The sequence below is a fragment of the Heterodontus francisci genome, chromosome 15 (genome assembly GCF_036365525.1).
Source record: "Heterodontus francisci isolate sHetFra1 chromosome 15, sHetFra1.hap1, whole genome shotgun sequence".
In the NCBI taxonomy this organism is placed as follows: Eukaryota; Metazoa; Chordata; class Chondrichthyes; order Heterodontiformes; family Heterodontidae; genus Heterodontus; species Heterodontus francisci.
The window spans coordinates 45,254,847-45,280,929 of NC_090385.1; the positions used below are offsets into that span (position 1 = coordinate 45,254,847).

General features: G+C 44.9%; 1 protein-coding gene across 8 annotated transcripts in view; it reads right to left on the bottom strand.

The window, feature by feature from the left end:
• Positions 1–26,083, bottom strand: part of gdpd2 (glycerophosphodiester phosphodiesterase domain containing 2) — a 224,312-nt gene that overhangs the window by 8,290 nt on the left and 189,939 nt on the right. For all 8 annotated transcript variants that reach the window (XM_068047952.1, XM_068047953.1, XM_068047956.1 and 5 more), the window contains 4 exons: positions 21,573–21,718; positions 19,810–19,957; positions 13,811–13,893; positions 10,647–10,672 (listed from right to left, as the gene is read on the bottom strand). In XM_068047952.1, the coding sequence (XP_067904053.1) occupies positions 10,647–10,672; positions 13,811–13,893; positions 19,810–19,957; positions 21,573–21,718 (403 nt within the window). The remainder of the gene's footprint in view (positions 1–10,646; positions 10,673–13,810; positions 13,894–19,809; positions 19,958–21,572; positions 21,719–26,083) is intronic.

A 26,083-nucleotide genomic window follows, 5' to 3' on the forward strand; every position in this document is an offset into this window, starting at 1 on the left:
TGGAAAAGAGTGACTGGCGAAGGGGTACAATGTAACAACAATTAAACAAAGCAAACAGTGGAGGCAAGGTTTGGAGATGTTGACGTAGTGGTAATATCACTGGACTAGTAATCCAGAGACCCAGCCTAATACTCTGGGGTCATGGGTTCAAATCCCATCACAGCAGCTAGTGGAACTTAAATTCAATTAATTAATTTTAAAAAATCAGTAATGGTGACCAGGACTACTGTCGATTGTTGTAAAAACCCATCCAGTTCACTAATGTCCTCCAGGGAAGGAAATCTGCTGTTCTTACCTGGTCTTGCCTACATGTCCCCTTTTGTTGCAGCAGCTTTTTCTGAAGCAGCGATAGTGCGAGCGAGCTGTCAGCTGGGAAGGTGAGTTTCAGTTTAAAATAACTTACCTTTTGTTTTCGGCAGACAAGGGGACTGCTGGGTAGGTAAACCTATATATTCGGGCAGTTGCTGAACCTGAAACACTACACATGTAGTGTCTCCCACCCATCCTCCTCCTCTAACCAAAAAAAAGGCCTCTTATGTGGAGGGTTTGGTAAGGTAAGGTTTTCCTTTTTTTTAAATCTCTGTTGTCAATTTAGTGCAGAGGGGATGGAAGCTAGGGCAGTTGCATGCTCCTCTTGCAGGATGTGGGAGGTGAGGGTCACCACTGGTGTCCTGTGAGAGGTGCACCCAACTCCAGCTCCTCGCAGACCGCGTTAGGGAACTGGAGCTGGAGCTGGATGAACTTCAGATCATTCAGGATGCTGAGGGGGTGATAGCGAGCAGTTATAGGGAAGTAGTGACACCTAAGTTACAGGATAAAGGTAGCTGGGTGACCGTCAGGGGAGGGAAAGGGAATAAGCGCATAGTGCAGGGATCCCCTGTGGCCGTTCCCCTCAATAATACGTATACTGTTTTGGATACGGTTGTGGGGGGGGACCTACCAGAGGAAAGCCACAGTGGCCAGGTCTCTGGCACTGAGCCTGGCTCAGTGGCTCAGAAGGGAAGGGGGGAGAATAGGAGAGCGATAGTGATAGGATTCAATGGTTAGAGGAACAGACAGGAGATTCTGTGGTCGCGAACGAGACTCCCGGATGGTATGTTGCCTTCCGGGTGCCAGGGTCAGGGATGTCTCGGATCGAGTCCACAGGATTCTTAAGGGGGAGGGGGAGCAGCCAGAGGTCGTGATACATATCGGTACCAATGACATAGCTAGGAAAAGGGATGAGGACCTGAAAAGCGAATATAGGGAGTTAGGTTGGAAGCTGAAAGGCAGGACAAGCAGAGTAGTAATCTCAGGATTGTTACCAGTGCCACGTGCTAGTGAGGCTAGAAACAGGGAGCGAGTGCAGCTGAACACGTGGCTACAGAACTGGTGTAGGAGGGAGGGATTCAGATATGTGGATCATTGGGATACCTTCTGGGGAAGGTGGGACCTGTACAAGAAGGACGGGTTGCATTTGAACTGGAGGGGCACCAATATCCTGGGCGGGAGGTTTGCTAGAGCTCTTCGGGAGGGTTTAAACTAGTTTGGCAGGGGGATGGGAACCAGAGCCACGGATCAGTGGATGGGGCAGCTGTTGAACAGGCAGATACCGAGTGCAGAGAGTCTGTGAGGAAGGTTAGACAGTTGACAGGGCAAAGTTGCAGCCAGTATGATGGGTTGAAGTGTGTCTATTTTAACGCAAGAAGTGTCAGGAATAAGGGTGATGAACTTCGAGCATGGATCAGTACTTGGAGCTACGAGGTTGTGGCCATTATGGAGACTTGGATATCACAGGGGCAGGAATGGATGTTGGATGTTCCGGGGTTTAGATGTTTCAAAGGAATAGGGAGGGAGGGAAAAGAGGTGGGGGAGTGGCATTGCTAATCAGGGATAGTATCACAGCTGCAGAAAGGGAGGTCGTCGAGGAGGGTTTGTCTACTGAGTCATTATGGGTGGAAGTCAGAAACAGGAAAGGAGCAGTCACTTTGTTGGGAGTTTTCTATAGACCCCCCAATAGCAACAGAGACATGGAGGAACAGATTGGGAGGCAGATTTTGGAAAAGTGCAGAAGTAACAGGGTTGTTGTCATGGGTGACTTCAACTTCCCTAATATTGATTGGAACCTCCTTAGTGCAAATAGTTTGGATGGAGCAGTTTTTGTCAGGTGTGTCCAGGAAGGTTTCCTGACTCAATATGTAGATAGGCCGACTAGAGTGGAGACTATGTTGGACTTGGTGCTTGGCAACGAACCAGGCCAGGTGGCAGATCTCTCGGTGGGAGAGCATTTCGGTGATAGTGATCACAACTCCCTGACCTTTACTATAGTCATGGAGAGGGACAGGAGCAGACGGAATGGGAAAATATTTAATTGGGGGAGGGGGAATTACAATGCTATTAGGCAGGAACTGGGGAGCATAAATTGGGAACAGATGTTCTCAGGGAAATGCACGACAGAAATGTGGAGGTTGTTTAGGGAGCACTTGCTGCGACTGCTGGATAGGTTTGTCCCAATCAGGCAGGGAAGGGATGGTAGGGTGAAGGAACCTTGGATGACAAGAGATGTGGAACAGCTAGTCAAGAGGAAGAAGGAAGCTTACTTAAGGTTGAGGAAGCAAGGATCAGACAGGGCTCTAGAGGGTTACAAGGTAGCCAGGAAGGAACTGAAGAATGGACTTAGGAGAGCTAGAAGGGGACATGAAAAAGTCTTGGCGGGTAGGATTAAGGAAAATCCCAAGGCGTTCTACACTTATGTGAAGAACAAGAGGATGGCCAGAGTGAGGGTAGGGCCGATCAGGGATAGTGGAGGGAACGTGCCTGGAGTCGGAGGAGGTAGGGGAGGTCCTAAATGAATACTTTGCTTCAGTATTCACTAGTGAGAGGGACCTGGTCGTTTGTGAGGACAGCGTGGAACAGGCTGATATGCTCAAACAGGTTGAGGTTAAGAGGGAGGATGTGCTGGAAATTTTGAATGATATGAGGACAGATAAGTCCCCGGGACCAGACGGGATATACCCAAGGATATTACGGGAAGCGAGGGAAGAGACTGTTGCGCCTTTGGCGATGATCTTTGCGTCTTCACTGTCCACTAGAGTAGTACCGGATGATTGGAGGGTGGCAAATGTTGTTCCCTTGTTCAAGAAAGGGAATAGGGATAACCCTGGGAATTATAGACCAGTCAGTCTTACGTCGGTAGTGGGCAAATTATTGGAGAGGATTCTGAGAGACAGGATTTATGATTATTTGGAAAAGCATGGTTTGATTAGAGACAGTCAGCATGGCTTTGTGAGCGGCAGGTCATGCCTCACAAGCCTTATTGAATTCTTTGAAGATGTGACAAAACACATTGATGAAGGAAGAGCAGTGGATGTGGTGTATATGGATTTTAGCAAGGCGTTTGATAAGGTTCCCCATGGTAGGCTCATTCAGAAAGTAAGGAGGCATGGGATTCAGGGAAAGTTGGCTGCCTGGATACAAAATTGGCTAGCCCATAGAAGTCAGAGGGTGGTAGTAGATGGAAAGTATTCAGCATGGAGCTCGGTGACCAGTGGTGTCCCACAAGGATCTGTTCTGGGACCTCTGCTCTTTGTGATTTTTATAAATGACTTGGATGAGGAAGTGGAAGGCTGGGTTAGCAAGTTTGCCGATGACACGAAGGTTGCTGGAGTTGTGGATAGTGTGGAAGGCTGTTGTAGGTTGCAACGGGACATTGACAGGATGCAGAGCTGGGCTGAGAAGTGACAGATGGAGTTCAACCTGGAAAAGTGTGAAGTGATTCATTTTGGAAGGTCGAATTTGAATGCGGAATACAGGCTTAAAGACAGGATTCTTGGTAGTGTGGAGGAACAGAGGGATCTTGGGGTCCATGTCCATAGATCGCTCAAAGTTGCCACCCAAGTTGATAGGGTTGTTAAGAAGGCGTATGGTGTGTTGGCTTTCATTAACGGGGGATTGAGTTTAAGAGCCGCGAGGTTATGCTGCAGCTCTATAAGGCCCTGGTTCGACCACACTTGGAATATTGTGTTCAGTTCTGGTTGCCTCATTATAGGAAGGATGTGGAAGCTTTGGAGAGGGTGCAGAGGAGATTTATCAGGATGCTGCCTGGACTGGAGGGCATGTCCTACGAAGAAAGATTGAGGGAGCTAGGGCTTTTCTCATTGGAGCGAAGAAGGATGAGAGGTGACTTGATAGAGGGGTACAAGATGATGAGAGGCATAGATAGAGTGGATAGTCAGAGACTTTTTCCCAGGATGGAAAGGGCTATCACCAGGGGGCATAATTTTAAGGTGATTGGAGGAAGGTTTCGGGGAGATGTCAGAGGTAGGTTCTTTACACAGAGAGTGGTGGGTGCGTGGAATGCGCTGCCAGCGGTGGTAGTAGAAGCAGATACGTTAGGGGCATTTAAGCGACTCTTGGATAGGTACATGGATGATAGTAGAATGAAGGGTAGGTAGTTAGTTTGATCTTAGAGTAGGTTAAAGTTTCGGCACAACATCGTGGGCCGAAGGGCCTGTACTGTGCTGTACTGTTCTATGTTCTATGTGATTCCAGACCCACAGCAATGTAGTTGACTCTTAACTGCCCTCTGAAATAGCCTAACAAGCCATTCAGTTGTACAAAACTACTACACAAAACGTTGAACAGGAATAAAACCGGACGGAACACCTGGCATTAACCTGCCTGTTGACCCTGCATACTAACATCTGGGGGCTTGTGCCAAAATTGGGAGAGCTGTCCCACAGACTGTTCAAGCAACAGCCTGCCAACGTCATCTCGCGGAAACATACCTTACATACAATGTCCCAGACACCACCATCACCATTATTGGGTATGTCCTGTCCCACGGCAGAACAGACTCACCAGAGGTGACAGCACAGTGATATACAGTCAGGAGGGAGTTGTCCTGGGAGTCCTCAACATTGCCTCCGAACCCCATGAAGTCTCACGGCATCAGGTCATACATGGGCAAGGAAACCTCCTGTTGATTACCACTTACTGCCCTCCCTCAGCTGATCAATCAGTACTCCTCCATGTTAACACCACTTTGAAGAAGCACTGAGGGTGGCAAGGGCACAGAATGTACTCTGGGTGGGGAACTTCAATGTCCATCACCAAGAGTGGCTTAGTAGCACTACTACTGACAGAGCTGACCAAGTCCTGAAGGACATAGCTGCTAGACTGGGTCTGCGACAGGTGGTGGGGGAACCAACAAGAGGGAAATAACTACTAGAACCTGTCCTTGCCAATCTACCTGTTCCATGACAGTTTTGGTAGGAGTGACCACCGCACAATCCTTGGAAAACAAAGTCCCGTCTTCACACTGAGGATACCTTCCAACGTGTTGTGTGGCACTACCAGCCTGCAAAATGGGATAGATTCAGAACAGATCTGGCAGCTCAAAACTGTGCATCCATACGGTGCTGTGGACGACCACCAGCAGCAGAATTGTATTCAACCACAATCTGTAACATGACCTGGTATATCACTCATTCTATCATTACCATCAAGCCTAGAGATCAGCCCTGGTTCAATGAAGCGTATAGGAGGGCCTGGCAGAAGCAGCACCAGGCATACCTAAAAATGAGGTGTCAACCTGGTGAAGCTACAACATAGGACTATATCCATGCCAAACAGCAGAAGCAGTATGCAACAGACAGAGCTAAGCAATCCCACAACCACATCCAGTTGCGAATGGTGGTGGACAATTAAACAACTAACAACAGGAGGCTCCACAAATATCCCCATCCTCAATGATGGGGGTTCGCAGCACATCAGTGCATAAGGAAAGGCTGAAGCATTTGCACCCATCTTCAGCCAGAAGTGCCGACTGAATGATCCATCTCGGTCTCCTCCTGAGGTCCCCAGCGTCACAAAGATGCCAGTCTTCAGCCAATTTGATTCAGTCCACGTGATATCAAGAAATGGCTGAAGACACTGGATACTGCAAAGGCTATGGGTCCTGATAACATCCCGGCTATAGTACTGAAGACTTGTGCTGCAGAACAAGCTGCACCCCTAGCCAAGTTGTTCCAGTACAGATACAGCACTGGCATCTACCCGACAATGTGGAAAATTTCCCAGGTATGTCCTGTCCACAAAAAGCAGGACAAATCCAATCCGGCCAATTACTACCCCATCAGTCTACTCTCGATCGTCAGCAAAGTGATGGAAGAAGTTGTCGACAGTGCTATCAAACGCCACTTAAACTGCAACAACCTGCTCACTGATGCTCAGTTTGGGTTCTTCCAGTGCCACTCAGCTCCCGACTCCATCACAGCCTTCATCCAAAAGTGGACAAAAGAGCTGAACTCCAGAGGTGAGCTGAGAGTGATTGCCCTTGATATCAAGGCAGCATTTGATTGAATGTGGTATCAAGCAGTCCTATCCAAATTGAAGTCAATGGGAATTGGGGGAAAACTCTCCACTGGTTGAAGTCATACGTAATACAAAGAAAGATGGTTGTGATTGTTGGAAGCCAGTCATCTCAGCCCCAAGTCAATGCTGCAGGAGTTCCTCAGGGTAGCGTCCTAGGCCCAACCATCTTCAGCTGCTTCATCAATGACCTTCCCTCCATCATAAGGTCAGAAGTGGGGATGTTCGCTGATGATTGTTCGATGTTCAGTACCATTCGCAACTCCTCAGATACTGAAGCTGTCCGTGTCCCTGTGCAGTAAGACCTGGACAACATCCAGGCTTGGGCTGATAAATGGCAAGCAACATTCGTGCCACACAAGTGCCAGGCAATGACCATCTCCAACAATATCCCTTTGTCATTCAAAGGCATTATCAACACAGAATCCCCCACTATCAACATCTTGGGGGTTACCATTGGCCAGAAATTGAACTGGAGCACCCAGATAAATACTATGGCTGCTAAAGCAGGTCAGAGGCTGGGAATTCTGCATCGAGTAATCCACCTCCTGACTCCCCAAAGGCGCTCCACCATTGACAAAGCACAAGTCAGGAGTGTGATGGAATACTCTCCACTTGCTTGGATGAGTGCTGCTCCAACAACACTCAGAAAGCTCAACACCATCCAGGAAAAAGCAGCCCATTTGATTGGCATTCCATCCACCACCTTAAATATTCACTCCCTCCACTGTGGCAGCAGTGTGTACCATATACAAGATGCATTGCAGCACCTCACCACGCCCCCTTCGATAGCACCATCCAAACCTGCAACCTCTTCCACCTAGAAGGACAAGGGCAGCAGACACATGGGAACATCCTCCTCTGCAAGTTCCCCTCCAAGCTACACATCATCCTGACTTGGAAATATATCGCCGTTCCTTCACTATCGTTGGATCAAAATCCTGGAACTCCCTCCTTAAGAGCACTGTGGGTACAGCCACACCAGATGGTCTGCAGTGGTTCAAGAAGGTGGCTCACCACCAACCTCTCAAGGGCAATTAGGGATGGGCACCAAATGCTGGCCTTGCCTGTCACACCCATATCCCATGAAGCGAATAAGAAAAAATGCAGTAAGGAAATAAAAACAGGAAAACAAAGATAACACAAACATGTAAGATAATATGTTCAATTACTTACAATGAGCAAGCAGCTAAAAATATAAAAAATATAACTTTTTAGACATTTAAATGGATTTTAACTTATCTAATTTTCGATTGGGATATGAGACTGCTGCCATATCAGCAAGTCGAAAAATCTAAAGGCAGAATCTTAGTACACAGCAAAATGCTGAAAATTATACTTTCGATTTTTTTTCCTGATGGGAGTTTTTAAAAATTCTTTCATGGTATGCGAGCGTCGCTGGCTATTATTGCCCTCCATAATTGCCCTTGAGAAGGTGGGGGTGAGCTGGAAAGATGGAAAGAGGAGGGAGGAGAGGGATAGGGCGAGGAGGTGGGAGGGGACAGGATGAGGAGAGTAGAAGAGAGGGAAAGGGATGGAGAGGAGGGGAAAGGAGAGTTGATGGGGAGAAGAGAGAGGAATGATGAAAGGGGAGAGATGGCAAAAGAGGAGAGAAGCTAAGGTGAGAAGAAAGATGGGGGAGGAGGGGAAGGATAGAGAAGGGGCAAGAACAGGGGGGAAACAGCAGAGGATACAGCAACGGGAGAAGTGAGAAAGAGAGGGGCTTAATGGTGGGGAGAAAAGATGGTAGGAGAGAGGCAGACTGGAAAAGTCACACTGAAGTAATGGGGAAGGAGCACACGCATTTGCCCCTTCTAGATGTGTGGGTGGAAGGGGATTGCCAGGTTGTTCATTTTTCTTCGGCAGTGGTTTTTGCTGGAGGGGGCGGGGAAACGACAAATTACTGTTTCATGGGGGAATGTGGAGATTGTGAGGATAGATGAATACTTCAGTGAAGGGGGTTTAAAATATCTGCCTTAGTGATGGAGGGGCAGCAATGGATTTCTACCTCAGCAACAGCATTGTTGAGGGGGGGGGGAGGGGGTTGGTGGAAACTCAACTAGTTTCTCCTCATGAAATGGTTTGTATTTCCCAATGTTCGACTTTTGACTGATAGACTGGTGCTTTGTCTATTGCATATTAGCTTTTTAGGTTGGTGTTTGGTTCAAGGCGTGGGTAATTTATCAGCCGATGGGAGAACTTCATTCAGAGCCTGTCATTGCAAAATTGAGCACTTTTAACACTTTCAGAATGGGCTATCATTTCTCCTGAAAAGTTTATTCATTGTTAGTGAGTACTGATTTTGTTCCACTTTCATGATATCTTGGCCTTGTTTTTTGAAATGCCACATTTGTCCATGTTTGCCAACTGGTTTCTTTCAGTTTGTTACAAAACTTACTTTTTGATTTTTTTTCCCCCTTAATACAGCAGATAATGTCAAGGAGTAATTTAATAAAGGGGTTCAAAATTATAAAGAATTTTGACAGAGTAAATAAGAAGAAACTGTTTCCACTGTAGAAGGGTCAGTAAGCAGAAGACACAGATTTAAGGTGATTGCAAAAGAACCAGAATTAAGGACATGGTTTTTACATAGAGTTTTATGATTTGAAATGCACTAACTGAAAGCATGATGGAAGTAGACTCAATAGTTTCAAAAGGGAATTGGATATATACTTGAAATGGAAAAATAGTTAGGGCTATGGGGAAAAAGCATGGGACTAATTGGATAGTTCTTTCAAAGAACCAGTATAGGCACAATAGGCTGAATGGCCTCCTTCTGTGCTGTATGATTCTATGATTTCTCTAATGTTCTATGTGTTTTGTATATGAAACAATTTTTCACATTTTTGTTTGTTTCATTATACCAAAGGTGATTTTCTATTTATATTTTGCTTCACATGGGCCAGTCATGTTACATTATGTCAACATTATGATCATAATATCACCGACAAGTGCAGTACTTTGAAATGTTGCCACCTTACAGCAGTTTCAATATATAATAAATAATGCTCAATGTGGGAATATTGAGTAGAGCTACAGGTTAAGATGACAAATTAATGTACCACCCAATGAACTCTTTTTATATGTCATACATGAGGCCACTGGGTTTCAGTGTTCACAGGAAAAACAACTGAATTACAGAATGTGACCTCAAAACACTTAATAATATCTTGAAATCTAATGTAACAAAAATGCATTTAGCTTATTCACTCGTCCTGATGCAGTGGTATTGGTCATAGGCCTTTCTTTATTCAGGGCTGTTTTTCAGATGTTAGTTGCTTTTTGAAGCTATCTTGTCAGCTTTTCCGAGTTTTGTAGGTTGGCACGCAGGAGGGCAATTGTTATGGGTGCTGAGATAGCCCTATTTCTATAGCCAACTCTTGCTCTTTCTTGCTCACAAGCAAAAGAAAACTCAAGGTAATGTGGACTATGAAGAGAAAGTCAAAAACAAGAGAAAAATCGGGATAAGATAAAAAAAGAATATATTGATGAAGCCCCTATGATGGGAAGAGCTTGCTGCTTTGGCTCTGGTACATGTTTCTGACATGAGATGATCATCAGGTATATAGCTTGTAACTGAAAAATCTCACATCTAGGATTTACCCAATGTTGCCAGTTATGTATAACCAAAATATACATAACACCATCAGAAATGCATTATTTTATGAGATGTGAATATGGTGCATTGTCATAGAATTCACCAGGCTTACAGGCTGGAATGCAATCAAAGTGTTTGCGGGGTGGTTTATATGATAAATAACAGATACCTGTGAGTGAATTATAGACTGGAATCTCATTGAACCATTTGGACAGATTTTATGTAGAATAACAGATACACAGGAGTGAGTTATAGGATGGATTGATATAATAGTTTATACATGGAGTAATGAATACTAGGGAGTGATTTGCAGGCTGAAATCTAATGAAGGATTTGGATAAAAGTAGATTCCATGATCCTGAATTTCCAATGGGGAAGTCATGCTTGAAAGGAGCACTCGTTTGACTTTCTGGCCTCTGCTACCTATGACCTTGGCTCCTTGTGGGAGAGTAGGAATGCAGAAATTACCCTATAGATTGATGGATGCTAGGGCTTGAACTACTGGCTGAAATCGTATCATGGGATTCTGATCACGTATGTATAAGATGGAATAATAAACACCCAGGAGTATTAAAGTGAAAGCTAACTGAGGAGCTTTCAATTTAGTAAATAGTAGGTATGAACACTGCCAGCATTATCATGCTGCATCATAGCCCACTGGCAATCTGTGCCATCCCACCACAAAAGATTATTTTACCTTCAGGTATTTCTCTGTGTTTTGACCTATGAAAAAGGAAACAGGTGTTAATCCTCCAACATTTAAACAATATCCATAGACATAAACCATGCAAGCTTTATACAAAGACAATAGCATAAACACATCCTCCACTCCTCATATTACTCAGCTTGAGTTTCAATAATTCTCTCAATGGATCAATGTGTAAATGCACCATATAAACTAGGAAAGTCCAGTGGCTGTACTGAGTAAATTAATTTCAAATGGAACTGTGGTAGGGATGCTAGAGTTGACCCAGCACGGAGTCAGAAAAGGAAAATCAGCCACATTTCCCACCTTTGTTCACTATCCAGTGATTGCTGCTAGAAAGTGGATGTTGGCTGAGATGCACAATATGATTGAACAACCTGCCAACACTCATTAGTTGTAATGGAAGATGGAGGGGTGTGGGTGGAGGACAGGACTGAGGCAACTCCTTTGGTGTTTTGAATCCACCAATGCAAAGAACATATTGAGGGATCTCACAGTTGCATTGTAAATTAGGAAACCACTGCACGTTGGTGTGGACTGTACAAAGACCTTGCATCCAATATCAGCCTGATGGGTGCAAGGATGCTTTGGAGGTCAGCAGTATCCTAGCTGAGCAGGATGTAGAAATTAAACATATGTGCCCTGAATCTCCATGGGGGTGGAGGGTGGTGGGAGGGGGGCATGTTCTCCAGATTACTTGCCATAACTTCCATGGGAGATCAGTGGAATGCCCAGACAAATGGCCATTTTTAGCCATTTTTCTGAGTTCTGCTGAACTTGCATGGACATTCCAGATGACAAAATCCAATTGTTTACAACTTCAGTCAGGAGTCAATGAGAACAGTGGCACCTTTGGGGTGGGGTGAGTTGGGGGGGGATGTCTATGTCCAGTTTCCTAATTCACTGTCTTGGAGGAAGTGTTTTTCAAGGATAGGAGCAGTACAGCAGAAAGAGGTGCAGGGTAACAGAGGGCATTTATATGGAATGTCCAGGACTGGTAGTCCCAGTATCTAGGAAATACATTCAATTGTATTCATTATTCTCCTATCAAGCTTTTCTCCAGATACTAATCCAGGTCTGATTTGAACTTGCTGATATGATCAACCTTCTTTGCTTCTCTTAGCGGTCTGTTCCATCCATTTGCCACCCTCTGTGCAAAGTAGTTAAATCTATTTGTACAGCATGTGCAATTGACTTTATTACTCTGAGGATAACTAAATGTCACTAGTCAGGGGCAGTAGCAGCTGTAATGCTTTCTTTTGCTAGGTTTAATATGTGATTTCTTTCCTTATAAACATCTGGGTTTTGTGACAGATGCAAACAACGACTAGGGTTCAAACCTCATTGCATTGAAACATATAGTGCTGGAACATTGTACAGGGTTTCCCACCTGTAATTGCTCACATCAATTCTCCTTCTAGTTCAATGGGTAAATGTGCTGCCTGTGATGGGCTGCATGGCCTCCTTCTGTGCTGTAAATTTTCAACGTTTCTATGTCTATGTTTTTACATAGTGTAGAACTGAACGGTACAGACCAGAAAGCTCCAGATCCGATTTCTGGTTTGTACTGAGTTTGTTGAATTCAGCTAGGGCAGCAAATATGACTCTATGGCATTTGGATTAAAACTCTATTTTGTTTGTTATTTAAAGATTCTGAAAAAAACTATTCTGTGATTTAGAAAATGCTGGCACAGTTGATGAGCAAATGGCCAAATCCTATGCCACTTAAACAAACAAGGAATTAACTGGCCAGATATACCACAGGGACACAAGAGGAATAGATGTTTGTGCTGTACCCAACTAAAGGTTTGTAATCTGTGAGAACAATTCAAGACAGACATAGATAGATTAGCAGAGTAGGCAGATAGATGGCAGATGCAGTTTTCTGAAATGTTAATTAGCACATTTTGGAAAAAAGAACATTGAAAACATATATCCTAAACTGTTAGACTTAACAGATTGGAAGAACAGAGAGATTTGGAGGTCCAGCTCTTCAAAGGTAGCAATGCAGGTAAAAAAGACCATAACAAAGACAAGAGGTATTTTATTTTTATTATATAGTGGTATTAAATGTAAAAGTAAGTAACCAATATTGATACTGGAAATCTCATAGCGGAGATTGTAGAAGAGACAACAGGGGAATGAATGGAAGACGGCAGACAGAAAAGTAGATTTTGAAGCATTAGTTTGCAGTGAAAAACAAAACCAAAAAAAGAAATTTGAAAAACTGGACTTTCAAAATCCCCAGTTGAGGTCCTGTAATGTTGCAATTTCGAGCTATGTATCCTGGCATTGAGAAGTGATTTGAATTTCACAATCTCAATGTTTAAGGTTCAATATAAACATTAATCATTCTTACAGAGACCTCTGGGAACACTCACTGGGCTGGATTTAATGGGCCCCCCCAGAGACGGGCTAGGAAGCAGGGCGAGCCCATAGAATTGCGATGGGAGGCAGCGGGGCGGGAAAGGCCGAAGTAGCCGTCCTGCCCAGAGGCCAACTAAGGCCCTTAAATGGCCTATTATTAGCCACTTAAGGGCCTCTTCCTGTCATCAACGGAATTAAGCCAGCGGCGGGGTGGGGGTGGGTGGGGGGGTGGCCACCCCCACGGGGGGAAGTTGCCCAGTGTAACCTCCCTCTGGGCTTGCGGGGGAGGGGGCGGGGGTTGCCTCCTTTGTGGCTCATCACCATCCCACCCGCCCCCGCCCCCCAGTCTCCACCATCACCAGGACCTGCTGGACTGGCCCCAGTGACCCCGCCTCACTTACCTTCTCTCTGTATCTCTAGTACTGGGCCTGGTCCCAGGCTTCCTGTAGTACTGGCAGTGGCCACCACTTCCAGTGACGCTGCCGATATTACTGAGCTGCTGGCCCTTTGTTGGCTGGCAGCTCTTGGAGGTGGGATCTGGCCTTAAAGGGATGGGGATCTGGGTGCTAGGTAGTTAAGTGCCTGAATGCCTTTGAATTGTGCCGGGGGCAGTGGGTGGGGAAGCGGGGGGAGGCTCCGAAATTCCAAGATGGAGGTTCCCTTCACCTTTTCAGCCCCATGGCAGAAGCACCACCGGCACAACTAAATCCAGCCCAGTGTTCTTGCTTACTGCCTCAAGGTTAACATTTCTAGTGTGGCTATAGGCTAGTAGAATTGTTATTCCTTACCTTTGTATAAGATATATTAGAACAATCAGCAGAAAAGATACAAGGTCAATGATTATCCATATTGCTAAATAGGTGTTAGGAGGCTGAAAACAAAATATGACAAAAGTAAACAGAAATTAATAAAATTTGCTTACAATTACTGTGACTGAGATCCTAGGAGAGAGCAAGAGCCCGTACTGGTCACAGTGGGATTGTAACAGTTGGTAATTATCAACGCCAACACTAAACAGCAAAGCTAATCTGGTTCCCAATTCTCTGGAGCTAATGGGAGGAGTCAGATGGATACTTGGTAAACATGATAATAGCAGGTAAATACTGAACACCCCAGAATAGATTTTTAACTCACCTTCCAGCTGTAAAATTGGCGGAACATTGTATAATGAGCAGATGATGCACAAGGCCATTTTTATGCCTGGATGGCAAGTTAAAAATCCAACCATCCATTTAAATATTAAACACTTCAGCTCTGATTTTGCAAACGCAATTAATTAGCTCTGAAGAGCTTTGGGACATGTTGTGTTCATGAAAGGGTGCATTATAAATGAAAGCTCTTTCTCTGTCTCTCTGTCTGGGTGGAATCCTACTGCCTACTAGTCTGGAGCAAGAGTGGGTCAATTTCTGGGTCACAAACCTGACTCTTGGATTAGCGGGTCTTCCAGTTGCTCTTTCCCAGAGCCAACCAATTAACAATCTGCTTCCCGGTTTGCCAACCAATTAGGGATAGTTGGAGGGATGATGCATCTCATGTAGGATCTCTATTTAAAGGGATCCTGGCAGCCCTCACAATGGTGCAGTGTGAATCACTCAATGTAAGGTAGAAAAGAGGAGGACAATGGATGGAAGGCGTAGAAAGGCTGCCTCTTTCACAGAGGTATTGCTGGAAGCAGTCAGGGCACGAAGAGAAGTCCTCTTTCCCGAAGATGGCAGGAGACCAGCCAGCCTCACCAAACAGGTTTGGCTTAAGGTTGCAGAGGAGGTAAGAAGCTAGAGTTTGGTGCAGGTGCAGAGGACGTGGATCCAACGCCATATACATTTCAATTACCTCATGAGGTTTGGCAAGGTGAGTGCCCTGCAACTCAGCTGGCAGCCATCACTCTCTCACCTCCTTAGCAGTCTTCTGCACATCAATTCTCTGAGCTGCACACTTTGCTGTCATACACTGTCCTTTCTTCCCAGGCTCCCCCTCAAGTTTCCATCTCAACAGGCAGAAATAACACTCACCCGCAACCTGGTATCCTCTTGCTCTACAAGCCCACACCCCCTCAGATGTCTTAATTCCATCCTCAGCAATCACTTAACTACTCACACTCATAACTCTGCCTTTTCTCTTTGCAGGAGAAGAGAATCCCACAATTCCCGGGAGAGGCAGGGAAACATCCTGGTCATGATGGAGGAGGATGCCCTGGAGATCGACAGCGTAGCAGCAGTGCCAGCCATTGCTGATGGAGAGATAGCGGGTGGCATAGAGACTTGGTGAAAGCATTAGATATCACAGTGCACTGAACTGTCACTCATGTTGATTCGATGTCACTAGTATTTTAGTGTTCATGATCTGCACTATGCCAAGTTGGAACCCAATTTCACCTACATGCAGCACTAAAGCCTGTCTTTCATCATTCGCAGGTGCATTGCCGGAGCTGGCACAGGCGCAGGAGTTGAGGAAGGAGGCACTGGATCCTCAGAGGAGGAGCATCATATGATTCATGCGTACCTTCCACCAGCACAGATACACACACCTCGGTGGGTCCAGCATCACAGATAGAAAGGTTGGCACAAGGTGAGGAGCACATCACATGAGCAGGAGCAGGTGCTGGAGGCAGGGACAGCTGTGGAGAGTCCCCGTCATAGGGATGAGAATACCTTATGCTGTGCTCCAATGGACACAAATGCTGAGCCTTGGGGTTCATACACTAAATGGGTACCGAAGAAGCAGCAGAGGGAAATACGTGGGCATCTGTCAGAATTTTCAGAGGCTGTGTGCACCCTTGTACAGAAGATGGAGGAGTCCATCTCTACAATGAGTGCCGTGATGGCTCAGGCATTTGCACTCATCACAACCTCTTTTGAAAGAGTGGCTAACCTCAAGGAGAATTGTATGTGGCAGACTAATGGGTGGATGCTGGCCCCACAACAATGGGCTGCACACTATGACTATGACTTTGTAAAGAATTGATAAAAGAATTGATGGTTGAACGCCACACTCAACTAAAGCCAGGTATTCATCCGTTCCTGGTTAGCAGCTGGGCTCTAAGAAGGAAGTTCTTAGTTGGGGTTCTTCTCAAGGCACCAGCAGGTCATGGCCCTCACCCTGGGCTGCTCTGACAGAGCCCCACTAACTGCATCCTGCCCAAAGGACCAGGATTATCCTTGCACAGATGCAGGTGGGGCCCTCAAAGGCTCAAAAACCCAGAGGACGTCCACCACTGGCTTCTCATGTGTCAGAGCAGGGGAACGAGCAGCCTGCCTCTGCTGAAGCCACAGGTAAGAGAAAAAGGATGTGAAAATGGTTTTGGTTACACAAAGGGAATTATTTGGATGATGTTTCTTTTAATGATGGCATGAATTTATGTGACCTGATAATTGCCATGGTGTAGTCTGTGCTCCATACCACATTGACCCTGTACAGGAAAATGCCAGTGAATGGCCTAAGACTCATTATTGAGGATGTAATGGGTGGTCGCCCGTCTGTATCAAGGAGATTTGTTGCAGGAAGGCGGGGGGATAGACGCTGTTGATTCCACAGGGGTCATGCTGGAATGAATACAATGTTGCATGCACAGACCTCAGCTGAAGCGTGCCTGGATGAGGGTCTTGTGGGCTTCTTGGGCATGTAGGTCTATGGCTGCAGGAATCATTGTACTTCAAGATGTTCGTGTTCCCCCTCCTCCTCCTCCTCATCCCCTTCCTCTGAGGATGCTGGATGCTCTCCACCTTCCTCTAGTGCCAGCTCCAGTCCTTTGTGCAGTGCCAAGTTATGCAGGGTGCAACACACCAATACTGTCCGGGATACCCTTGCTGGGCCGTATTTAAGGGTGCCCCCAGATTGATCGAGGCAACGGCACCTCGTTTTGAACAAGCTAATGCTTGCTCTATTGTGGCCCTGGTGGTAAGATGGCTCTGGTTGTACCTCTCCTTTGCCTCTGTGGTGGGGTTCCTTACTGGGGTCAGAAGCCAGGCTCTGAGCGGGTACCCCTTGTCCCGCAGAAGCCAACTGCTGAGACTGTCTGGTAGAGAGAAGAGCTGCGGTACCTGAGACTGTCAATACTTGGTGCACACTTTCAGTATCCTCTTGCAGTGGTCACATACCAGCTGCATGTTAAAGGAGTGGGACCCCTTCCGATTGACAAATATGCCTGGCTGTTCCGAGGGCACCTTGATTGCCACATGGATGCAGTCTACAAGCCCGGACCTGTGGAAATCCTGTAAGGGAGGCCAAGTCAACAGCCCTCTCGGTTTGACTGGCCACATCAGTCTCCAAAGTTAATGTCGTTAGAAGTCCTCGTAAACAATGCATCCATAACCTGACTGATGCAGTTGTGTGCTGCAGATTGTAATATCCTGGATATGTAAGCAGCTGAGCCCTGGACTGAACCGAATGCAAAGAAATTGAGGGTTGTGGTCACCTTGACAGCCATAGGCAATGGGTGGCCACCTGCTCCTTTTGGCCTTAGATCTTCTTCCAAGAGAATGCAGTAGTCTGCAACCACCTGTCACAAGAGCCACAACCTTCGAAAATTCTGCTGCTTTGTGAGGTTGAGGAAGTTGACCTTTGACCTATAGACCATGTGCTGAGGGTATATCACCTCCTTCTAAGTGCTGCCCTGCTTTCTATTATGTCCATGTGGCTGTGGAGAATGCTGCAGCTACTGTTCCTCCTGGAGTTGGTGTCCTTGCCGCTGTGGGTGCTGAGCTAGAGGACGCTGCACCTCCTCCTCAGTGGTGCACTCAGCTTCCGAATATGTGGACCCCATGCCATTGTGCAATCTCACAGGTGTTAAGGTGACTTGCCCCTCAGAGGTGTCCAAGGCATTTGAAATAATTGGCTCTCTGTTGCTGCCCCCACACAAAATTACTGAGTTTAGGGTGAAGGAACTGCTCCTGTCAATGCAAGCCTATGACTTTGGCTGACCTCAGGCTTGTTGGTTCACCCTTTATATTGCTGATATCAGGTCAGTTTCAGTCTTTAATGACTTCCTGCTGTGCACCCGTCTTCTCCAATGTGCTGAGTTACAGACATAGCTCGTGACCCATACGCTGTTGGGAAAGAGGAATTTCTTGCTGAAAATGGCTTTTAATTGCTTTTTTAAGTACCTCAATTGGCTTTGTGCCACAGCCACTGGGGTTCCATGCTGCATTTGCAACCTGCCCCTGGAAAAGCGGGCAGGAGGCAGGATCATGTCAGCATCCTGACCCAGTGTCATTTTCCGGAATTCTCCCACCTTGCTCACTCCCACACCCCCCTCCAATGTCCTGAGAAAATTTCCCCCTCCACTTCCAACAGTGCAGCTCTCACTCAGTACTGACCTAAAGCATTGCTTACAGCTGGCGTACATTGTAAAATCATACATCCAATTTTCTGAGAATTCTTTAAGGTTATAGTCATTCATGGATTCTAATTACCATGGTTCTAAGCACTGGTGTAAAGTGGAGCTAAACAGTTACACAGAGGGCCATCGACCTGAAACATTAACCCTATGTTTCACACTCCACAGGTGCTACCTGCTTTGCTGAGTACTTTCAACATTTTCTGGTTTTATTTCATTCTACACTACCTCTACTTTGCTGGTCATCAAAAAGGAACTCAGCGTGTTGTGCATTCTTTCACTTGTTCAAACTTTCATTTTGCTGCCTATGCATTAACAGTATCAGCACTGAGTTTTGCCAGGTACTTTTGCTCCCCAAACAAAGTTGTTAATGCATTCAAATGATTGCAATTGTTACTCACAACCTTGAGAGTTATTTACAGGTCCCATTCCCTCTGCTGAACTGTCAATGGCAGATCCAGTATGGACCAGGAGTTCAAGCATACTCGGTGAATGAAGCTAACGCAGCAAAATTAAGTGGGATCAGCACACCAATGGTTGGGCAGGTAATAGTAATGTACCATTTGAGTAACGACAGATGGAATATTTACCACAATGCTTGCTTATTGCTATCATACAAACATGGCGGCCCGAAATACGTGGGGCCTTTCTTTGGCAATTCATGTGTGATGGGGTACCCATTTTAAATTGTGCGTACAGGTTCATTTAAAATATTATTTTATTTAAAATATTGGAGTTGGTACACAGAAGGTGAGTCGGGGCACCCTGATGCCCTTCTAGGGTCAAAGAAAAACTTTCAGTAATGTTATTAATTTGCCCAGAAGCAATTTGTAGGTTTTATAATAATTGATCTCCTCTGGTAGCTTGGTCGCTATTCCAGAAGCATTTCCTCAGGCTTCAACAATTCTCATATCAGCTCTCACTGAGGCCTTTGGGAATGGAATGGGCAGACCTTCCCAGAGAGGCCTGGGACCTCCTTTAGATACAGCCTCTTGATGCCAGGGAGATGTTGAAGAGACAAGCCTAAGATCTACCCATCCCCTCTCCCTACTGAAATTAAAAAAATTTAACAATCTATATGGGGTGGAATCCCAGCATAACTGGACCCCACCCCAAATTCCTGCATCACTCCAGATAGAAATCTTGTTTCCTCCTTTATACGACGCAAAGAATTTCAGGGCAGGTATATTCATATCTGATCAGTTACCTATGAAACTCCATCACAGACACCATGTTTTGTCCTCAGGTGGTTGTCTTGAGAAAGACAAAAAGTTTCATTTTACTATGAAAAAGTTCAGAAAAATAATTTGCCTATTCCCTATATATATATCAAATAATTCAAGAATAAATGACGAAACATATAGTTTGAGCCAGGACCAACCTTGATCCATTACAGACCTCCCACCCTAGATCTAAAGGACCCATCATTTTTACTGGTTTAAAAGTCTCACTTACAATGTACCAGATAGGTTCCTGCATGTCTTTGAAGATATGACAGGCGTTGGTTGTGACAGAATTCACTCTGGCACACCACAGTGTGGAGAACAGCCAACGTTCATTGACAACATAAAGGTTTATGCTGATATTCTTCGCTGCATAGTTCCTGAAAGTACATAGCAATATGATAAAAAATTTTGATTAAATACTTCCAATAGATAACAAATTACTCTGGCTGAGAAGATCAGATCTTCAGTTCATGACAGAAATCCTCTGACCTTTGTTAGAATGAAAGTTTTTTTTCTAACGCCATCCTGTGGACAGGGTTAGAAATACAAAAGTTTCTGGCACTTAGCAAGACTTCCAGATTTATATAGGAACACAAAAGCTGCATTAGCTGCACTCCATCGTTCTGTCTCAATCTAAAGAGTCCAGGCAGAATACTAGAATACTAACAGCAAATCTTCTCTCATTCACCTTCTGTGCAACCCTCTCCAAGGCAGTGTCATTTCCTGATCCTTGTGTATGAAACTTCAAACACAAAGTTAACTGTGGCTCACTGAACTCGACTTCCACCAACTGGACTTTGGGAAATCCATAATGTGCCATTGATATCTTAGTACAATAGCACTGAAGTTCCTCTGGAGACTGTAAAGGGTGAATTGAGGAAGGGTTTACCTGTAAATACCTTTACAGCTTAGATAGTGCCACACCAATTGTATTGGGCTGGATTTTGCATTTAGCAGTGAAGCAATGGTACTCGTCACTAACCTCGAAGAAAGGTGCCCACAAAAATCTAGCAATCTCTGGCATGGATTTCCCTTTTCCGAACAGTAGTTTGAAATTGCGCCAAGTCAAGGGGATCTCCAGGTGTTCAGCAAGTGACACCAGCAAGCAAAGTAAGTATCCGATCACAGTGAAGTATTCTCACAGACAGTAAACCAGGAAGTAAAATGCACTGATTATCCTTTACAGTTAATTTAAATTTTCAGAAATGCAAATAAATGATTGGATTAAGATAGAAGCTAAAATATGATAAACAAACTTTAAAAATATTTTAAAATTATGGGAAATTATTTATCATAATGGAGAAATTTGACATTCTACAAATATAAAATTTATGGAGTTAGTACGCTGTTAACAACCGAGTCATACCTCATTCAACAAGGTGCAACTTTTTCAAGGATTTTTGCAGTGAGACCAACAGCATAAAAGTGGAATCTTTTGTCAATTTATTTATTGCTTGGGGATTCTGGGAGGACCTCAATAGTGCATCCTCCTGAGAAGTATAGAATTACTGACAGCAACTTCTGGATTTCTGCGTTTTCCTGAACATACACGGACTCCTGAAGTTATTGTCAGTTTCAGTGGAAACCTATCACTGCAAAATCTGGCCATTCAGTTTTGGGAGCAATTATACAAAATTGTATTCCTGTTGCACAGCATGATCATGTAAAATTTACATTCTATTCCGAAAGCATATATCAGGTATTCTGGCAGGTACTATCCACGATACTTTGTCCAGAACAAAAAATCATGGGGAGTGGCATTGAATTTCTGATATGTATGCTTGGATGTTGAGGTTCTGTGCTGGGAGCATTTCATAAAACTACCCTTATAGTACAATGGGCCACCACAAACTTCATTAATGCATCCCAAAGAAATGTATCAAACTGCAACATTTGCCATATTGGCTAGCACTCTTCTGTAATCTGTCTTTCTACATTTTCCAGTCAGGTTCTTGTTCGTAAGTGTGTTGTGGTATTTTCAAAGCAACTTACCTGATCTCCTCGAAGCTGATACTACTATAATGAAGGTTGATCGTGTGAATGTTGTTCCTTTGCAGTGTTTCTGGATCAAGTTTTACTCCCACAATCTGCTGGAAATCAGTGGGCGTGCTATTCTTATTGTTGGGCAGCCACAGGATCTACAAGGAACCAAGTGTACAAAGACTGTTCAGAAAGGAGCATATTTGCTCAATGTTCTGGTGCTTTACTTTTATCTATATGTCTGAGACTTTCAAGATATTTGAAGCTCCACCTCCTATATCCCACAGTTCTCCATTGTGTATCCTTCACACCTTCTGTGTCTCTTCTAAATTCCAGTCCCCAGTTTTTCCTCTATATCCTAATAGCTCCAGTATGTATCCACTATATTCAACTGTCCATCCATATGTATCCTTTATGAATCTCAGTTTCTGGCTATATTATGGATATCCATAAGTGGCATAATTTGAATCCTTCATGGTTAACCCATTTGCTAAAAAGTGACCTGATCTGACCCTTTGTTTTATTCCATGAAACAATAGTGACTTTTTAAACAGTTCCAGGTCCATCAACACAAACAACAACAACTTGCATTTACATAGTGGCCTTTAAACATAGAAACATAGAAGTAGTAAGTCATAATGTAGTAAGTCATGTCAGGGCGCTTCACAAGAGCATTATCAAATAAAAATTGACACCAAACCACATAAAATATTAATACAGATGGCAAAAGCTTGGTCAAAGAGGTAGATTTTAAGGAGCATCTTAAAGGAGTTGAGAAAAGTAGAGAGGTGGAGAGGTTTAGGGATGAAATTCCTGTTCTTAGGCTGAGGCAGCTGAAGGCATGCCTGCCAATGATGGAATGATTAAAATTGGGGATTTGAAAGAGGCCAGAATAGGCAGTATAGAGATCGTGAAGGGGTCTTGGGCTGGAAAGGGTTATTGAGACAGGGAGAGGCAGGACTGCAGAGGGATTCGAAAACAAGGATGAGAATTTTAAAATCATGCTAGAAGCTACAATTGAAAATTTGTATATGCACCCAAAACAGGTGGCAAGTCAGTGAACAATCTGTTCACACCGCTGGCCTTAGGTCCAAGCCAATTCAACACTAGGCCTCATTTGAACAAAATAGTTGAACTGCAGACGCATTTGGCAATGGCAGCGAGCCTGTGCTGGCAGCAGTCTCCAGTATTTTTGTGGAGCCAGAAAGACCACTCCTGACCCTTCGAGCTCCATAGAAATGTAACTTGAAAAATAATATTTGGTAAGTGTACCTCATGTCTGCTACGCACTGAAGTGTACACTAGTGCTCAATATCTAATTAAATGACCGGGTCTCCCTGACTGATTCACAGTGACCTTACAGAGAGCAGGAGAAAGATAGAGAGGAACTGAGCCAGTCCTCTGACTGTCTGAGTTGAAAATGTTCCTGTTGAGCTGCCAAACATATCACATTGAATGAAGTATTTCTGTCCTTTTATGCGGGGGGTTGTGGCACCTGTATGTCTGGTTCATCCAACTTCCTTGCTGGGCATAAGGAATAAAAAATATCCTATCACAATGGCAAGAACTACCGAGAATTAGATCTCGATGTCCTGCATTGTGAGATAATGTGGATACGTGGAAACTGATTCTATCCAACAGGTACAATGCACTTGCTACCTGTAATGATAAGGATAAAGACTGTCAGAAGGACAGCCAGAATGCAGATCATGGCACCTTGGAGCAGGAAGCTGTCCAAAGCAGGGAGGAGGAGGAGAAGCCTAATATGGTAGTTGTAGAGAATTCAATAATAAGGGTGACAGATAGCATCCTTTGTAAGCAGGTTCAAGAGTCCCACAGGGTATGTCGCTGACTTGGTGCCAGGGTGAGAGTCATCTCAAAGGCTTGAATATTGGAGAGGGAGGGAAAAGGATCCAGTCATTGTGATCCATGTTGGAGCCAACAACTTTGGGAAGAGTAGGCAAGAGGTCTTGTTTGGACAGTACCAGAAACAAGGAGCTAAATTTAAAAAAACAGGACCTCAAAGGTTAGAATCTCTGGATTATTAACTGAGCCACATGTAAATCATCGTAGGGATAAGAAAATTAGGGAGGTGAACACATGGCTAAAGGAGTGGTGTACAAAAGAGAGGTTCCATTTCATCGGACGTGGGCACCAGTATTGGGATAGGAAGGAACTGTTGGGACAGCCTCTACCTGAACTGGGCTAGGATGGAGTTCATAGCGGAAAGGATGAATAGGGCAGTCACAATGACTTTAAATTAGTAAGTGGGGGGCAGGGCTCAGGTGGAAAAAGTAGTATAGATAATAGATTGAAAACAAATGATGGGGAAGAGAGTAGACCAATGGTCAAAAATTGAGCTTTTAGGCACTACGGGTGAAGGAAAAACTAAAAGATGTAAAGTAATTAAACCGGAAGCGAAAAATGAGAAATGTGTGCATAAAACATTAGAGCAGAACGACAGTTTAAGGTGTGTGGCCCAAACAAGCATTTTTATGCAAATACATAGAATATAAGGAACAAACTGAATAAAGATCAGATTCAAATTCAACTGTTAAGTAAACATACCAGATTTTGATATTTTGCCCAGTAAAGACGTAAATTCCTACTTTTAAGATATGAACGTTACTCAATGTGGAATCTTTGAAATTGATTTTTCCTTTAACAAGTGAACAATGTGCTGCAAAATGGCCACTGAAGATTAGCTGACTTGGCCTGTATATTTGAACCGTCTCCCTGTCTTGAAAGGACAAAAGGATACATTCCAGACTAACAGGTGTCAATCACACCCATCCTGAAACCATCAAGAGTCATTCCTGAATTGAATGGGTTCTTCTGAAATAAAGAAGGTGTGAAGTAGCCACATTATAATGGGATCATACCCATCCAGCCATCAATGGATGGCCATGGATTCCACATCCTGGTCACACCAGGGAAGAAAAATCACGTAATATAAAAGCAAAATACTGCAGATGCTGGGAATCTGAAATAAAAACAAGAAATGCTGGAAATAATCAGCAGGTCTGGCAGCATCTGTGGAGAGAGAAGCAAAGTTAACATTTCAGGTCAGTGACCCTTCATCAGAACTCCATGTGTCAGCTACCAGAAATGCGAATGATGAATTGTATGCTTAAAAGGTAACCCTCTGGAGAGAGAAAGAAATCACAGCAACATCACAGAAAAGCAGTGCAGCGAGAGGTAATGGAAAGAGATGCAGCCAAAACAAGGAACCCTGCTGCTAATTCTACACTTCAACTTGGTGCAGCAGAAAACTGAAAGTGAACTCCACCTCCAGTCTGAAATCTTAACCACCAGAAATCTACAACACCTCAACAAGTCAAGACTACAAACAACCCAGGCGTGTATTTTTAAAAGAGACTGTTCTACTCAGAAGATTCAACAGGTTTACTGTAAACCACAAACACCTACCACACCTTGAACCCTTATCCTCTGCCTTCTATCTAGCTTCCCTTGAGTGCATGGGAGAGTGAATGCATGTGTGAGTGGTGTTGCAAACATTTCGGGGAATGAATATTCAATAAATAGTTAATCTTCTATTTTAAACCTACAAGGAAACCTGTTACTGTCTGTTTATTTGGCAAGTAAAACACTCAGGGGCTAACTCATTATTTTAAACAAACCACGATTGCAGTCAGTTGGGAGGTGAACAGTAGGAACCAGCCACACTCCTTACCACCTGGCCATAACAATAAGCTCTACAAGAAAGATAGGCAAAATGGTAGCGGGGGAGGAATAGCTTGACTGATAAAGGATGAAATCACTTAAATGACAAGAGAAGAGACTTACTGGGTAGAACTAAGAAATAGAAAAGCATGTAAGACTGTATTGGGAGTTGTTTACTGGCATCCTTCCCCCCATTGCAGCTGTGAAGTGGTAGATTGTAGAAACGAAGTGATTCCTGACACCCCAGTGGCCCGCTGATGTCATCAGAGTGCGCCAAGCTGCGCACATACGCAACTACATCTTGCCAGTACTAAGTGGAATGTGTGCGGGATGACATCATCATGCAGCACCAACGTCATCGTGTATCCACGCCTGGTCCATCTTGGCGCATGCGCGCTAAAGCATCATCGGGTATCCAGCCCCCCACTCGATTGGAGGAAGCGGCTGAATGGGAGACTTTGAAGCTGGAGCTCTCCACCCTCGGCAACTCGCTCCAGGCCTCGAAGCTTCCTCCCCACAGCCGGTCGCTCAAGGCCTTGCTGCTCGCACCCACCCCCCCCCCCCCCCCGCAACAACTCCCCTGGCCGAATGTTCCTCGCTTTCCACCACCCCGCTCCGCAGCCGTTCACTCCCCGCTTCCCCGCGTCCCCTCCCCAGCCGCTATCTCTAGGCAGTGCCACTTCCCTCCTCTCGACCACTCACTCCTACGTCACCCCTTGCAGCCTGCCTTGCTTCTTCGGACGGCGTGTGGAGACTGATCAAATGTGGCAGCAAGTGGTTGAGAGGAGGGAAGCAGTGTGGCTAGAGCTAGTGTCTGGAGAGGCTGGGGGGGGGCGGTG